At 39.5% G+C, this 18,215-nt stretch overlaps 1 protein-coding gene across 1 annotated transcript in view; it reads left to right on the top strand.

The window, feature by feature from the left end:
• Window positions 1-18,215, top strand: part of INTS8 (integrator complex subunit 8) — a gene marked incomplete in the record, with an annotated part of 407,787 nt that overhangs the window by 66,158 nt on the left and 323,414 nt on the right. The window contains 2 exon segments of the mRNA XM_053715214.1: window positions 13,178-13,249; window positions 17,060-17,111. Coding sequence (XP_053571189.1) covers window positions 13,178-13,249; window positions 17,060-17,111 — 124 coding nt within the window.

Genomic DNA, 18,215 nt, shown 5'->3' with positions numbered 1-18,215 from the left:
ACAATGAGATCTCTCTGATTCTTTGGAAGCTCTCTGCGAACCATGGCTTTTGCTGTAGGTTGCGACTAAGAAAATGTCATTAAAGACCTACTAGAACAGCTGAACTTTATTTGGGGTTAATTGTTCAAAAAAGAAAGGGGATGCAACCGCACTACACAGATAAGGGGATGCCTATTAGGTTGCTACTATTAGTAAACTTTGTTAAACGGCTGGAGTGCTTATGCATAAGTGAACTGTTTGAAGTACTTAAGTCAAAAAGAATTTTGACTATGGACAAGATGCATTTACCTAGCACTTCCCTCTCCCCATGTTAATATTGAAGCATCTTGTTAATACGGAATGGAGGTTAGGAAATAAAGTTAAAATTTAACTTTTATTACAACATTTAAAAAAAAAATTATAACACAAATAAAGATTAAAAACAGAACAAGGGCATTCACGAGAAATAGCACTTGGGTATTCAGGGAATTGAGAAATTCTCTTACTCCAGATAATGTGGAATAAGGGCTCACAGTTAAGTAAATTTACTACGATATGCAGCATAGATTGTTTAAATTCACATTTTATAACATGAGTGACCTATCCTGAATTTGTGAACAACTGAGTAGTTCACTGATTTATAATTCCCTACTAGGATAAAGATGCCCTTAGTTGAATTGCTAATAAAAAGTAATTAATATTTATATATTTCCAGACTTACAAAGTACTGCTGGATATGGTATTTTACACTGTTAAAGTGGTGAGTCTTTTATCTCATCTACTGGCCCTATCTCACACTTATATATTCTGTGTGTGTGTGTAAATTGTAGTAAGGAAGTTCTTTGTGTGCCCCCGTTCTGTGGTAAGTCATATGCATTTGGCAAGTTTGGAGACCACTAATCTAGAAGATATGTAGGTCAGGTCTCAACCAATACATTCTAGGGCCCTGGAAGACGAGCTTCTGAAGTTTGGCTCTTTGATTGCAGGTGTTTAGTGTAATATTAATTCTAAAAAATATTTTGCTTAACAAAGATATTAATCTGTAACTGTTTCTTTAATAAAGAGAAGATAGAGTCTAAAGGTAAGAAATATTATACACTATTGCTTAGTTCTTTTTGGTATCCTTAGTTGAAGGAGCTGCATTGCAACACTGAAAGCTATGTGAACATACCTGGTCAACCAATGAAAAGAGGCATTTATGTGCAGTCAGCAGCTAGCTCCCAATAGGGTATTGCTGCTCCTACCTAGGTATGTTTTTCAGTAAAGGATTCCAAGAGAACAAAGCACATTAGATAACTGGCTTAGATGCCACACATTGAAAGATGGAGCCAACTAAATATTTCTCTTGTTAAGTGTATTCAGTCCACGGGTCATCCATTACTTATGGGATATATTCCCTTCCCAACAGGAAGTTGCAAGAGGATCACCCAAGCAGAGCTGCTGTATAGCTCCTCCCCTCACATGTCATATCCAGTCATTCTCTTGCAACCCTCAACATAGGAAGGTCGTGAGAGGAGTGTGGAGTTTTTTATATTTAATTATTTCTTCCATCAAAAGTTTATTTTTAAATGGCACCGGAGTGTGCTGTTTTTTTCTCTCAGGCAGTATTTAGAAGAAGAATCTGCCTGCGTTTTTCTATGATCTTAGCAGAAGTAACTAAGATCCACTGGCTGTTCTCGCACATTCTGAGGAGTGGGGTAACTTCAGAAAGGGAATAGCATGTGGGGTTTTCCTGCAAATAAGGTATGTGCAGTAAAATATTTTTCTAAGGAATGGTATTGACTAAGAAAATACTGCTGATACCGATGTAATGTAAGTACAGCCTTAAATGCAGTAGTAGCGACTGGTATCAGGCTGATGAATGTATGTGCAGTAAAGTAATTTTCTAAGGAATGGAATTTGACTAAGAAAATGCTGTTAATACTGAAGTAATGTATGAGCTTTAACTGCAGTAGAAGTGACTGGTAGCAGGCTTATCTATAACAATACATAACCTTTAAAATTGATGTTTTTAAAACGTTTACTGGCATGCTAATCGTTTTTTGTGAGGTACATTGGTGATAAACTTATTGGGGCATGATATTTTCCACATGGCTGTCGTATATTTCTGCATAGAAACAGTTAACTGAGGCTTTTCCACTGTTGTAATATGAGTGGGAGGGGCCTATTTTAGCGCTTTTTTTGCGCAGTAAAAATTCAGTCACAGTCTTCCTGCTTCTTCCTCCAGGAGCTCAGGGGATTTCAAAAATCATTTTGAGGGAGGTAATCAGTCACAGCAGACCTGTGACAGTGTGTTTGACTGTGTTAAAAACGTTAATTCTTATATTGATTATCCGTTTTGGGTATTAAGGGGTTAATCATCCATTTGCTAGTGGGTGCAATGCTCTGCTAACTTAATACATTTACTGTGAAAATTTGGTTGCTATAACTGATTTGGTTCATTGTTATTTCAACTGTGACAGTTTTTTGTGCTTCTTAAAGGCGCAGTAGCGTTTTTTATATTGCTTGTAAATTTATTTGAAAGTATTTTCCAAGCTTGCTAGTCTCATTGCTAGTCTGTTTAAACATGTCTGACACAGATGAATCTGTTTGTTCACTATGTTTGAAGGCCAATGTGGAACCCCATAGAAAGATGTGTACTAAATGCATTGATTTCACTTTAAATAATAAAGGTCAGTCTTTATCTGTAAAGGAATTATCACCAGACAACGAGGGGGAAGTTATGCCGACTAACTCCCCTCACGTGTCAGTACCTTCGCCTCCCTCCCAGGAGGTGCGTGATATTGTGGCGCCAAATACATCAGAGAGGCCCATACAAATCACTTTACAAGACATGGCTAATGTTATGACAGAAGTATTATCTAAACTGCCAGAATTAAGAGGCAAGCGCGATAGCTCTGGGATAAGGACAGAGCGCGCTGATGATGTGAGAGCCATGTCCGATACTGCGTCACAATTTGCAGAACATGAGGACGGATAGCTTCATTCTGTGCGTGACGGATCTGATCCAGGGAGACCGGATTCAGAGATCTCTAATTTTAAATTTAAGCTTGAGAACCTCCGTGTATTGCTAGGGGAGGTTTTAGCGGCTCTGAATGACTGTAATACAGTTGCAATTCCAGAGAAATTATGTAGGCTGGATAGATACTATGCGGTGCCGGTGTGTACTGACGTTTCTTTCATGTAATTAGCAAGAGTCCATGAGCTAGTGACGTATGGGATATACACTCCTACCAGGAGGGGCAAAGTTTCCCAAACCTTAAAATGCCTATAAATACACCCCTCACCACACCCACAATTCAGTTTTACAAACTTTGCCTCCTATGGAGGTGGTGAAGTAAGTTTGTGCTAGATTCTACGTTGATATGCGCTCCGCAGCAGGTTGGAGCCCGGTTTTCCTCTCAGCGTGCAGTGAATGTCAGAGGGATGTGAGGAGAGTATTGCCTGTTTGAATTCAATGATCTCCTTCTACGGGGTCTATTTCATAGGTTCTCTGTTATCGGTCGTAGAGATTCATCTCTTACCTCCCTTTTCAGATCGACGATATACTCTTATAAATATACCATTACCTCTGCTGATTTTCGTTTCAGTACTGGTTTGGCTTTCTACAAACATGTAGATGAGTGTCCTGGGGTAAGTAAGTCTTATTTTCTGTGACACTCTAAGCTATGGTTGGGCACTTTTTTAATAAAGTTCTAAATATATGTATTCAAACATTTATTTGCCTTGACTCAGGATGTTCAACATTCCTTATTTTAAGACAGTCAGTTTCATATTTGGGATAATGCATTTGAATCAAATATTTTTCTTACCTTAAAGATTTGACTTTTTTCCCTGTGAGCTGTTAGGCTCGCGGGGGCTGAAAATGCTTCATTTTATTGCGTCATTCTTGGAGCTGACTTTTTTGGCGCATCTGTTTGCGTCATTTTTGACGTTCTTTTGCGCCAAAAAATGTCGGCGTTCCGGACGTGGCGTCATTTTTGGCGCCAAAAGCATTTAGGCGCCAAATAATGTTGGCGTCTTATTTGGCGCTAAAAAAATATGGGCGTCGCTTTTGTCTCCACATTATTTAAGTCTCATTATTTATTGCTTCTGGTTGCTAGAAGCTTGTTCACTGGCATTTTTTCCCATTCCTGAAACTGTCATTTAAGGAATTTGATCAATTTTGCTTTATATGTTGTTTTTTCTCTTACATATTGCAAGATGTCTCACGTTGCATCTGAGTCAGAAGATACTTCAGGAAAATCGCTGTCTGGTGCTGGAACTACCAAAGCTAAGTGTATCTGCTGTAAACTTTTGGTAGCTATTCCTCCAGCTGTTGTTTGTATTAATTGTCATGACAAACTTGTTAATGCAGATAATATTTCCTTTAGTAATGTACCATTACCTGTTGCAGTTCCATCAACATCTAATGTTCAGAATGTTCCTGATAACATAAGAGATTTTGTTTCTGAATCCATCAAGAAGGCTATGTCTGTTATTCCTCCTTCTAGTAAACATAAAAAAATCTTTTAAAACTTCTCTTTATACAGATGAATTTTTAAATGAACATCATCATTCTGATTCTAATGACTCTTCTTGTTCAGAGGATTCTGTCTCAGAGATTGATGCTGATAAATCTTCATATTTATTTAAAATGGAATTTATTCGTTCTTTACTTAAAGAAGTACTAATTGCTTTAGAAATTGAGGATTCTGGTCCTCTTGATACTAAATCTAAACGTTTAGATAAGGTCTTTAAATCTCCTGTGGTTATTCCAGAAGTTTTTCCTGTTCCTGGTGCTATTTCTGAAGTAATTTCCAGAGAATGGAATAATTTGGGTAATTAATTTACTCCTTCTAAACGTTTTAAGCAATTATATCCTGTGCCGTCTGACAGATTAGAATTTTGGGACAAAATCCCTAAAGTTTATGGGGCTATTTCTACCCTTGCTAAACGTACTACTATTCCTACGTCAGATGGTACTTCGTTTAAGGATCCTTTAGATAGGAAAATTGAATCCTTTCTAAGAAAAGCTTATCTGTGTTCAGGTAATCTTCTTAGACCTGCTATATCATTGGCTGATGTTGCTGCAGCTTCAACTTTTTGGTTGGAAACTTTAGCGCAACAAGTAACAGATCATGATTCTCATAATATTATTCTTCTTCTTCAAAATGCTAATAATTTTATCTGTGATGCCATTTTTGATATTATCAGAGTTGATGTCAGGTTTATGTCTCTAGCTATTTTAGCTAGAAGAGCTTTATGGCTTAAAACTTGGAATGCTGATATGTCTTCTAAATCAACTCTACTTTCCATTTCTTTCCAGGGTAACAAATTATTTGGTTCTCAGTTGGATTCTATTATCTCAACTGTTACTGGTGGGAAAGGAACTTTTTTACCACAGGATAAAAAATCTAAGGGTTAAAACAGGGCTAATAATCGTTTTCGTTCCTTTCGTTTCAACAAAGAACAAAAGCCTGATCCTTCATCCTCAGGAGCAGTTTCAGTTTGGAAACCATCTCCAGTCTGGAATAAATCCAAGCCTTCTAGAAAAGCAAAGCCAGCTTCTAAGTCCACATGAAGGTGCGGCCTTCATTCCAGCTCAGCTGGTAGGGGGCAGGTTACGTTTTTTCAAAGAAATTTGGATCAATTCTGTTCACAGTCTTTGGATTCAGAACATTGTTTCAGAAAGGTACAGAATTGGTTTCAAGATAAGACCTCCTGCAAAGAGATTTTTTCTTTCCCGTGTCCCAGTAAATCCAGTGAAAGCTCAAGCATTTCTGAAATGTGTTTCAGATCTAGAGTTGGCTGGAGTAATTATGCCAGTTCCAGTTCTGGAACAGGGGATGGGGTTTTATTCAAATCTCTTCATTGTACCAAAGAAGGAGAATTCCTTCAGACCAGTTCTGGATCTAAAAATATTGAATCGTTAAGTAAGGATACCAACGTTCAAAATGGTAACTGTAAGGACTATCTTGCCTTTTGTTCAGCAAGGGCATTATATGTCCACAATAGATTTACAGGATGCATATCTGCATATTCCGATTCATCCAGATCATTATCAGTTCCTGAGATTCTCTTTTTCTGGACAAGCATTACCAGTTTGTGGCTCTGCCGTTTGGCCTAGCTACAGCTCCAAGAATTTTTACAAAGGTTCTCGGTGCCCTTCTGTCTGTAATCAGAGAACAGGGTATTGTGGTATTTCCTTATTTGGACGATATCTTGGTACTTGCTCAGTCTTTACATTTAGCAGAATCTCATACGAATCGACTTGTGTTGTTTCTTCAAGATCATGGTTGGAGGATCAATTCACTAAAAAGTTCATTGATTCCTCAGACAAGGGTAACCTTTCTGGGTTTCCAGATAGATTCAGTGTCCATGACTCTGTCTTTGACAGACAAGAGACGTCTAAAATTGATTTCAGCTTGTCGAAACCTTCAGTCACAATCATTCCCTTCGGTAGCCTTATGCATGGAAATTCTAGGTCTTATGACTGCTGCATCGGACGCGATCCCCTTTGCTCGTTTTCACATGCGACCTCTTCAGCTCTGTATGCTGAATCAATGGTGCAGGGATTACACAAAGATATCTCAATTAATATCTTTAAAACCGATTGTACGACACTCTCTAACTTGGTGGACAGATCACCATCGTTTAATTCAGGGGGCTTCTTTTGTTCTTCCGACCTGGACTGTAATTTCAACAGATGCAAGTCTCACAGGTTGGGGAGCTGTGTGGGGATCTCTGACGGCACAAGGAGTTTGGGAATCTCAGGAGGTGAGATTACCGATCAATATTTTGGAACTCCGTGCAATTTTCAGAGCTCTTCAGTCTTGGCCTCTTCTGAAGAGAGAATCGTTCATTTGTTTTCAGACAGACAATGTCACAACTGTGGCATACATCAATCATCAAGGAGGGACTCACAGTCCTCTGGCTATGAAAGAAGTATCTCGAATTCTGGTTTGGGTGGAATCCAGCTCCTGTCTAATCTCTGCGGTTCATTTCCCAGGTATAGACAATTGGGAAGCGGATTATCTCAGTCGCCAAACGTTGCATCCGGGCGAATGGTCTCTTCACCCAGAGGTATTTCTTCAGATTGTTCAAATGTGGGAGCTTCCAGAAATAGATCTGATGGCGTCTCATCTAAACAAGAAACTTCCCAGGTATCTGTCCAGATCCCGGGATCCTCAGGCGGAAGCAGTGGATGCATTATCACTTCCTTGGAAGTATCATCCTGCCTATATCTTTCCGCCTCTAGTTCTTCTTCCAAGAGTAATCTCCAAGATTCTGAAGGAATGCTCGTTTGTTCTGCTGGTAGCTCCGGCATGGCCTCACAGGTTTTACCTTCTGTCGCAAGGTCCTTTTTTCCATCAGGATCTCAAATCCTTAAATTTAAAGGTATGGAGATTGAACGCTTGATTCTTGGTCAAAGAGGTTTCTCTGACTCTGTGATTAATACTATGTTACAGGCTCGTAAATCTGTATCCAGAGAGATATATTATAGAGTCTGGAAGACTTATATTTCTTGGTGTCTTTCTCATCATTTTTCTTGGCATTCTTTTAGAATTCCGAGAATTTTACAGTTTCTTCAGGATGGTTTAGATAAAGGTTTATCCGCAAGTTCTTTGAAAGGACAAATCTCTGCTCTTTCTGTTCTTTTTCACAGAAAGATTGCTAATCTTCCTGATATTCATTGTTTTGTACAAGCTTTGGTTCGTATAAAACCTGTCATTAAGTCAATTTCTCCTCCTTGGAGTTTGAATTTGGTTCTGGGGGCTCTTCAAGCTCCTCCGTTTGAACCTATGCATTCATTGGACATTAAATTACTTTCTTGGAAAGTTTTGTTCCTTTTGGCGATCTCTTCTGCCAGAAGAGTCTCTGAATTATCTGCTCTTTCTTGTGAGTCTCCTTTTCTGATTTTTCATCAGGATAAGGCGGTGTTGCGAACTTCTTTTGAATTTTTACCTAAGGTTGTGAATTCCAACAACATTAGTAGAGACATTGTGGTTCCTTCATTATGTCCTAATCCTAAGAATTCTAAGGAGAAATCGTTGCATTCTTTGGATGTTGTTAGAGCTTTGAAATATTATGTTGAAGCTACTAAGTCTTTCCGAAAGACTTCTAGTCTATTTGTTATCTTTTCCGGTTCTAGAAAAGGCCAGAAAGCTTCTGCCATTTCTTTGGCATCTTGGTTGAAATCTTTAATTCATCATGCCTATGTCGAGTCGGGTAAAACTCCGCCTCAAAGGATTACAGCTCATTCTACTAGGTCAGTTTCTACTTCCTGGGCGTTTAGGAATGAAGCTTCGGTTGATCAGATTTGCAAAGCAGCAACTTGGTCCTCTTTGCATACTTTTACTAAATTCTACCATTTTTATGTATTTTCTTCTTCTGAAGCAGTTTTTGGTAGAAAAGTACTTCAGGCAGCGGTTTCAGTTTGAATCTTCTGTTTATGTTTTTCATTAAACTTTATTTTGGGTGTGGATTATTTTCAGCAGGAATTGGCTGTCTTTATTTTATCCCTCCCTCTCTAGTGACTCTTGCGTGGAAAGATCCACATCTTGGGTAGTCATTATCCCATACGTCACTAGCTCATGGACTCTTGCTAATTACATGAAAGAAAACATAATTTATGTAAGAACTTACCTGATAAATTCATTTCTTTCATATTAGCAAGAGTCCATGAGGCCCGCCCTTTTTTGTGGTGGTTATGTTTTTTTTGTATAAAGCACAATTATTCCAATTCCTTATTTTATATGCTTTCGCACTTTTTTCTTATCACCCCACTTCTTGGCTATTCGTTAAACTGAATTGTGGGTGTGGTGAGGGGTGTATTTATAGGCATTTTAAGGTTTGGGAAACTTTGCCCCTCCTGGTAGGAATGTATATCCCATATGTCACTAGCTCATGGACTCTTGCTAATATGAAAGAAATGAATTTATCAGTTAAGTTCTTACATAAATTATGTTTTTTCCTATACCTAAAAGGCTTACAGAGATTATTGGCAAGGAGTGGGATAGACCCGGTGTACCCTTTTCCCCTCCTCCTATATTTAGAAAAATGTTTCCAATAGACGCCACCACACGAGACTTATGGCAGACAGTCCCTAAGGTGGAGGGAGCAGTTTCTACTTTAGCTAAGCGTACCACTATCCCGGGGGAGGATAGTTGTGCTTTTTCGGATCCAATGGATAAAAAATTAGGTTACCTTAAAAAAATGTTTGTTCAACAAGGTTTTATCTTACAGCCCCTTGCATGCATTGCGCCTGTCACTGCTGCTGCGGCATTCTGGTTTGAGTCTCTGGAAGAGGCCATTCGCACAGCTCCATTGGATGAGATTATGGACAAGCTTAAAGCACTTAAGCTAGCTAACGCATTTGTTTCTGATGCCGTTGTACATTTAACCAAACTAACGGCTAAGAACTCCGGATTCGCCATCCAGGCGCGCAGAGCGCTATGGCTTAAATCTTGGTCAGCTGACGTGACTTCTAAATCCAAATTGCTTAATATTCCTTTCAAAGGGCAGACCTTATTCGGGCCCGGATTGAAAGAAATTATTGCTGACATTACTGGAGGTAAGGGTCATACTCTTCCTCAGGACAGGGCCAAATCAAAGGCCAAACAGTCTAATTTTCGTGCCTTTCGAAACTTCAAGGCAGGAGCAGCATCAACTTCCTCCGCCCCAAAACAGGAAGGAACTGTTGCTCGTTACAAACAGGGCTGGAAAACTAACCAGTCCTGGAACAAGGGCAAGCAGGCCAGAAAGCCTACTACTGCCCCTAAGACAGCATGAAGAGAGGGCCCCCTATCCGGAAACGGATCTAGTGGGGGGCAGACTTTCTCTCTTCGCCCAGGCTTGGGCAAGAGATGTCCAGGATCCCTGGGCGTTGGAGATTATATCTCAGGGATACCTTCTGGACTTCAAAGCTTCTCCTCCACAAGGGAGATTTCATCTTTCAAGGTTATCAGCAAACCAAATAAAGAAGGAGGCTTTTCTTCACTGTGTACAAGACCTCCTAGTAATGGGGGTGATCCACCCAGTTCCGCGGACGGAACAAGGGCAAGGATTTTACTCAAATCTGTTTGTGGTTCCCAAGAAAGAGGGAACCTTCAGACCAATCTTGGACCTAAAAATCTTAAACAAATTTCTCAGAGTTCCATCATTCAAAATGGAAACTATTCGAACCATCCTGCCCATGATCCAAGAGGGTCAGTATATGACCACAGTGGACCTAAAGGATGCCTACCTTCACATACAGATTCACAAAGATCATTATCGGTACCTAAGATTTGCCTTTCTAGACAGGCATTACCAGTTTGTAGCTCTTCCCTTCGGGTTAGCTACGGCCCCGAGAATCTTTACAAAGGTTCTGGGCTCACTTCTGGCGGTGCTAAGACCGCGAGGCATAGCGGTGGCTCCGTACCTAGATGACATTCTGATACAAGCGTCAAGTTTTCAAATTGCCAAGTCTCACACAGAGATAGTTCTGGCATTTCTGAGGTCGCATGGGTGGAAGGTGAACGTGGAAAAGAGTTCTCTATTACCACTCACAAGGGTTCCCTTCCTAGGGACTCTTATAGGTTCTATAGAGATGAAAATTTACCTGATGGAGTCCAGGTTATCAAAACTTCTAAATGCTTGCCATGTCCTTCATTCCATTCCACGACCCGTCAGTAGCTCAGTGCATGGAAGTAATCGGCTTAATGGTAGCGGCAATGGACATAGTACCATTTGCGCGCCTGCATCTCAGACCGCTGCAATTATGCATGCTAAGTCAGTGGAATGGGGATTACTCAGATTTGTCCCCTCTACTAAATCTGGATCTAGAGACCAGAGATTCTCTTCTCTGGTGGCTTTCTCGGGCCCATCTGTCTAAGGGCATGTCCTTTCGCAGACCAGACTGGACGATTGTAACAACAGATGCCAGCCTTCTAGGTTGGGGCGCAGTCTGGAACTCCCTGAAAGCTCAGGGATCGTGGACTCAGGAGGAGAAACTCCTCCCAATAAATATTCTGGAATTAAGAGCAATATTCAATGCTCTTCTAGCTTGGCCTCAGTTAGCAACACTGAGGTTCATCAGATTTCAGTCGGACAACATCACGACTGTGGCTTACATCAACCATCAAGGGGGAACCAGGAGTTCCCTAGCGATGTTAGAAGTCTCAAAGATAATTTGCTGGGCAGAGTCTCACTCTTGCCACCTGTCAGCGATTTACATCCCAGGCGTGGAGAACTGGGAGGCGGATTTTCTAAGTCGCCAGACTTTTCATCTGGGGGAGTGGGAACTTCATCCGGAGGTCTTTGCTCAACTGATTCATCGTTGGGGCAAACCAGAAATGGATCTCATGGCGTCTCGCCAGAACGCCAAGCTTCCTTGTTACGGATCCGGGTCCAGGGACCCGGGAGCGGTGCTGATAGATGCTCTAGCAGCCCCTTGGGTTTTCAACATGGCTTATGTGTTTCCACCATTTCCGCTACTACCTCGACTGATTGCTAAGATCAAACAGGAGAGAGCATCGGTGATTCTGATAGCGCCTGCGTGGCCACGCAGGACCTGGTATGCAGACCTAGTGGACATGTCGTCCTGTCCACCATGGTCTCTGCCTCTGAGGCAGGACCTTCTAATACAAGGTCCTTTCAACCATCCAAATCTAATTTCTCGGAGGCTGACTGCATGGAGATTGAACGCTTGATCTTATCAAAGCGTGGCTTCTCGGAGTCGGTTATTGATACCTTAATACAGGCTCGGAAACCTGTTACCAGAAAGATTTACCATAAGATATGGCGTAAATATTTATATTGGTGCGAATCCAAGAGTTACTCATGGAGTAAAGTTAGGATTCCTAGGATATTGTCTTTTCTACAAGAGGGTTTAGAAAAGGGCTTATCTGCTAGTTCGTTAAAGGGACAGATTTCTGCTCTATCTATTCTTTTACACAAACGTCTGGCAGAAGTTCCAGACTTTCAGGCTTTGGCTAGGATTAAGCCTGTGTTTAAGACTGTTGCTCCGCCCTGGAGCTTAAACTTAGTTCTTAACGTTCTTCAAGGTGTTCCATTTGAACCCCTTCATTCCATTGATATCAAGCTGTTATCTTGGAAAGTTCTGTTTTTGATGGCTATTTCCTCGGCTCGAAGAGTCTCTGAGTTATCTGCCTTACATTGTGATTCTCCTTATCTGATTTTTCATTCAGACAAGGTAGTTCTGCGTACTAAACCTGGGTTCTTACTTAAGGTAGTTTCTAACAGGAATATCAATCAAGAGATTGTTGTTCCATCATTATGTCCTAACCCTTCTTCAAAGAAGGAACGACTTTTGCATAATCTGGACGTAGTCCGTGCCCTGAAGTTCTATTTACAGGCAACTAAAGATTTTCGTCAAACGTCTTCCCTGTTTGTCGTTTATTCTGGTCAGAGGAGAGGTCAAAAAGCTTCGGCTACCTCTCTCTCCTTTTGGCTTCGTAGCATAATACGTTTAGCCTATGAGACTGCTGGACAGCAGCCTCCTGAAAGAATTACAGCTCATTCCACTAGAGCTGTGGCTTCCACCTGGGCCTTTAAGAATGAGGCCTCTGTTGAACAGATTTGCAAGGCTGCGACTTGGTCTTCGCTTCATACCTTTTCAAAATTTTACAAATTTGACACTTTTGCTTCTTCGGAGGCTGTTTTTGGGAGAAAGGTTCTACAGGCAGTGGTTCCTTCCGTTTAAAGTTCCTGCCTTGTCCCTCCCATCATCCGTGTACTTTAGCTTTGGTATTGGTATCCCATAAGTAATGGATGACCCGTGGACTGAATACACTTAACAAGAGAAAACATAATTTATGCTTACCTGATAAATTTATTTCTCTTGTAGTGTATTCAGTCCACGGCCCGCCCTGTCTTCTTTGAGGCAGATCTAAATTTTAATTAAAACTCCAGTCACCACTGCACCCTATGGTTTCTCCTTTCTTGTCTTGTTTCGGTCGAATGACTGGATATGACATGTGAGGGGAGGAGCTATATAGCAGCTCTGCTTGGGTGATCCTCTTGCAACTTCCTGTTGGGAAGGGAATATATCCCATAAGTAATGGATGACCTGTGGACTGAATACACTACAAGAGAAATAAATTTATCAGGTAAGCATAAATTATGTTTTTTTGCAGCATTAATACTGTACATATGAGTCTTGCTATTGTAAAACATGCCATAAAACATGAGTATTTTCTTTATTCCTTTTCAGGGCCATCCGGACTATTGTGCAAAGCAGTTTTCCTGTAAAGCCTGTTAAACAAGGCCCCCTGCAGCCTAATGTGTAAGCTTTTTGTGTGTTAGTGTGTGTATAGTACAATTGACTAATGGTTTTAAATGAGTGTGTTATGGTTGCACATATATTTCATTTTTTTTAATTTGAGAACTGTACATTTGCATATAGACTTAATAATAAAACCTTACTGGGACATTCTAGTGTAAAAATATAAAGTTCTCTTTCATTGGAGTGTGCTGGGTGCACAACTTTACATTTACGGTTTATGCAGAGGTCAAAAGCATAATGAAATAGGGCATTTATTATAAAAAAAAATGTTCTCATGTAGATCTGCACAGATGTAATCACCCGGGAGGTCAATTGTACAAAATTCAATTAAGTTAAGTTAAAAAAAATTAACCGCATATAACCGGTGGGTAAAAGAATGTACAGAGATCAATAACAAACAAGTATAGTAAAGTCTATTTCAGTACTATGTAGTTTTAAATGATGGGGATGTCCCTGATCAGTTGCAGGGTCTCTGCTTTGAGGTTGCAACTAATATTTAAACCCTTTTTCCCAACTTGTAGTTGGCTGATGAAATCACCCCAGACTCATTTGACCGGGGTGATTGACAAGCCATGCTCTTGCATAATTGGTTGCGCAAGAGCATTGGGCAGCATTGCACAAGCATTCACTTGTGTAATGCTAATGATGGGGATCCAATGCACCCTGCAATTTGCTATGAAATGCAAGCAAGTTCAAACCTTGTCTGTTTGCAAATTGATAAATCTAGCCCTCTATGTATGTTTGTATGCCTATATCTAACGCAAACTCTCAAGATGACTTATTTTTGTAACATACAAAGGTTCAGTGTCTTCAAACAACTTTTTTTTCTCTTCATAATTAAAACATTTATTATATAAATACAGGTTTCTGTAACAAGTAGTCCGGCTTTTTAAACTTTTTATATACTCCCTTTTTTTTTTTTTTTTTTTTTTTTTTTTTCTCTGAGGTTTTCAAATCGCATATCATAAATTGAAAATTCTAATTTTTTCAGGGAACATGTTACAATAAAAGAGAAGACTATATTAAACAGAAAAAGAAGCATAATAACTAATAATCATCATAAAGACTGTGATATAAGTTAGCCCAACATTGAATACCATAACAGCTCAGATTTAACATGTCTCTAGCTCATAAGCTAATCATAGCTAAATGCTTAAATTATAAACTTGTGTCAATAACATTGCTTGCTCTGACAATCTGTCCCTTAAATTGAATTATAAGAATGAGACCTCATTTTTATTTATATATTCCACTACCTATTCCTTTAAATAGAAATATGGACCAGTGTGGCCTCAGACGTTCAAATGCAACATAATGAAGGAAGTGGCAGATAGAATAGGGAAGGGGTACTTAATAGCAGCTATATTGATGTAGATGTATAACAGGTATGAAGGAAGGTTCTATGGAATCTACTGAGTAAACAATAGGAACACAAACAAATTTTTTTTTGGGGGGGGGGAGCCACTAGTCTGGAGATTATGGCCTCTGGGCGAACTCTATAGATATATTCTCGCAGCAAAGGTGTCCTAAAACTAGCTTAAAGGCAGTTGTGTACCCTAAGACTATGCATATATAAACATGTAAATGAACAAAGTAAAGTACCGGACTATATCTTAAGCTCTAAACACCAATATTCTATAATATGCAGATAATAAATGTATTCAGATAGTGATTGAGCAGCACGTAATAATGGCTATACACTAAACCAGCTCTAATAATTCCTTTCTGGGAGACATGTATACTAATATGTTTTTAGTCTAGCAGGGTCAAAGGCTAAATGCATACCGCATTAGGCATACAGGGTTCATTTAATCAAGGTACAGCTTCACCCATAAGAGGAATATATTAATAATACCCATCAGCCTCACCACCCAGGCCGCGGGCAGTATATTTATCAAGAAAATATATGATGAGTAAATAAATTGAAGCAACCCACATAGTAAACTCACACCCATTTGTCTCCTCTCAGTGTACAATAAGCCCATATATTAAGCTAAGATAAGATATGAATAGTAAAAACTGAGAGCATCAACTGTAATGGAGAATTATCTAAATTCTATTGGGTACACCTGCACGTCCACAGCAGCTGCCACTCAGCTCAATATAACATATATGACATTTTCTGCACACCCTCAGACAGAGCAAAGGGGTATGTACATAAAATTATTTAAAAACTTTAGTGACAAATGTAAGCCATGGCCCTGGTTGCAGTACTTATTTCGAAACAAAGGTGGATTAGTTTAAAGTATTGGTAAATATCCTAGACACAAGAGAAAAGCAAGCATAAATATTGAGCCATCACAGACGTCAAAATGTACAAGACACATATAAGAGGCGAACAGCGCTTACATGAATATAATATAATTGGTGAGATATGAAGGAGAATATAGGTGTAATGCGCACTTGCAACTGCACAACTAAGTGGTCAAACTATACAATAACAGTAACGTCTAAAGATTATGTATCGCAGACATTCCAAACTGCAGGAGACAAATCTATACCTGATAGCATAAAATAAATAAAGGAATAACTACATATAATGCCCTCCATCTATAGGTGCTAAACAAGATTAGATGAAATTGCCTCATAGTAACCCAGAGTCCAGTAGCCAGTCCAGGCGTCTATGCTCTGGGGAACCACACTGCGAATGGAAGTTTTGGAGGTTTCGTCAACATAATAGCGTCCAAAGCAGATAATAATAGTCATCGAAGGTAAATTAGTCCAGGAATCACATATGCTAATAGTGTTCCAGGAGATTCAAAAAGCTTTAGGATATGCGCTCAAAATTATCCGTTGGTACTCCTCCAGCAGTTGCAGAGTCATATTCCATACAGCTTCTTGCGGGAGATGTGTAATCCTCCTAATGTCATCATGCAATATTCGCCACCTTTTCAGATCCATATGGTCTTCTGCCACCAACCGCAAGATATTAGCGTGAGATGGTACTGGTGGCACTTTATTGCCGTATGAGCTCTGCGGCAGTTCCGCCGTAAGAATTTGGTCAGACCTGTCCCCAGGGCCTATGTATCCTTCTAACGACTCCACAGCAGACCATATTAAAGATGATTTCTCAAACTCGTGGGAACAACTCTGAAGCATGCCTCCAAAAATTTCTCGTGGGTCAAATGAATGCCCCCGAGCTAAGGGTGTCCCACGTCAAACATTGACTCCATTGTAGGAAGATATATCAGCTGCTTATGAAATCGCCTCCACGGACCGGGTTGGCTGCATCTTACAAGCTGTCAGAGCAGCGTTATATAGTTGGAGCTCTGAAGTAGATAGCGTCGGGTCAGTAGCCCTACAGCCTGTCAGTACGAAAAGAGAGGTGATTTCCGTTATTAGGGTCCGTTCAATATTTTATAGACATAGTTCGAGCGCATGACGCACTTTCACTCCCCATGTATCCGTCGCCGCCATCTTAGTGATGTCCTCTATATCTGGTGTCCATGTTGAGTTTGCAATCAAGCTTAGACAGGATGCAGTCGATTTATCCACTCCTTCAAACTTCAGAAATCATGTAGGAAAGCTGTCTTAGAGAGAGGAGCTTCATGGAGACGCGTCCTGTCTTTTCAAAAGCTAGCTCCGCCCCCCGTCTTCAAACAACTTTAATAAGTGAATTCAACATAATTTTCTTTCATTGTGTCCATAACATGAAATCCATGTATTAAAGCAAAATAAGACCTATTAATTTGAACACCTGGAAGCTTGCTCTGCCGCACACATTAAATATGCAGAATGAAATTATACAAAATGTTACTTCTCTTTCTGGTTTATTTTTTAAAAGGTTTGTCTTTTGTGTTTGAATTCCAGAATGAATCAAATTCAACAGGAGAAAGAGCTTACTGAAAATATTTTAAAAGTGGTAAGTAAATGGAGTTTTGGCATTTATCATTGAAAGTAATACTTGATTCAACGTTTTGTCCTAGATTTCTTATGTGAGAAACTCACACACCCTGTTACTTTACAGTAGCATCTCTCCACGATAAATAAATACACTCAAGATTTACAAAAATGGACTATACCAGCTAAATAAGCCAGTTGGTCCAAAAGGAATGCTTTTATTGCACTGTAAATAGATTATAGAAATTAGTTCGGTTGATTACTGGAACTTGCAGTTGAAGAAAGTGTGTGACCAGACTTAAAATATAACCTTTATTTATTTAGTTTTAAAAAAGACAGCATAAAATGTGTGTGTATGCTACCCTTGAGAGAGTTAAAAACACACTCTCTGTTGATTGTATGATACTTAGCTTATGTAATACCACAAATATGAAGTACTTAGTAATCCTGTTATAAGACCAAGATTATATTCTAGGTATATCTATATGTTTATCTATCTAAGGGCTGTATGGCCTAATAGATGGCCAATCCTTCAGATTATCCCAAGTGGGTATTAATATATGGTATACCTGTTATACTTAAACTCTATAGTCTTTATAGGTAAGTATGCATTTAGGGCATTTTGAACAGCAGTGTACAGCTATATAACCAATACACAGTAAGCGAATACTAATGTATACACTTGCAATGAAATATATGTTGGTTACTCTAGGTTTTGAAGATTGCCTTTATGTCAGTCGCTACAATGCATGGCTTATGCTTGATTATTTTGATAATTTTTCAACTCTAACAGATATTAATTAAATTCTGTATGATTGTGCATATACAACTGCATAAAGGGGTAAACACAGTTTTCTGCTAGTGGTAATTTAAGATAGTCTGAACTCAGTAGTACTACACCTAGTGGTGTCAGAATAATTATCGTTATAGCATCATAATAGATTCTGGGAATTACCAGCCAGTCTGGAGCTGTATTTAAAGTAAATACTTAAACTAAAGCTTGTTTATTGCGCTTAAATTCAATGTGAACTTATGTGTTCTGTCACACTGTTTATGCTTCAGTAGTGCTACAGCGTTACTAAATTACAGCTTGTGATAGTTGACACAATGTGTCTAATATTTTATT

This window comes from Bombina bombina, chromosome 5 (assembly GCF_027579735.1).
Source record: "Bombina bombina isolate aBomBom1 chromosome 5, aBomBom1.pri, whole genome shotgun sequence".
Classification (NCBI taxonomy): Eukaryota; Metazoa; Chordata; class Amphibia; order Anura; family Bombinatoridae; genus Bombina; species Bombina bombina.
The sequence above is the reverse complement of the archived record's forward strand: the minus strand, read 5'-3'. Positions and strand labels throughout refer to the sequence as shown.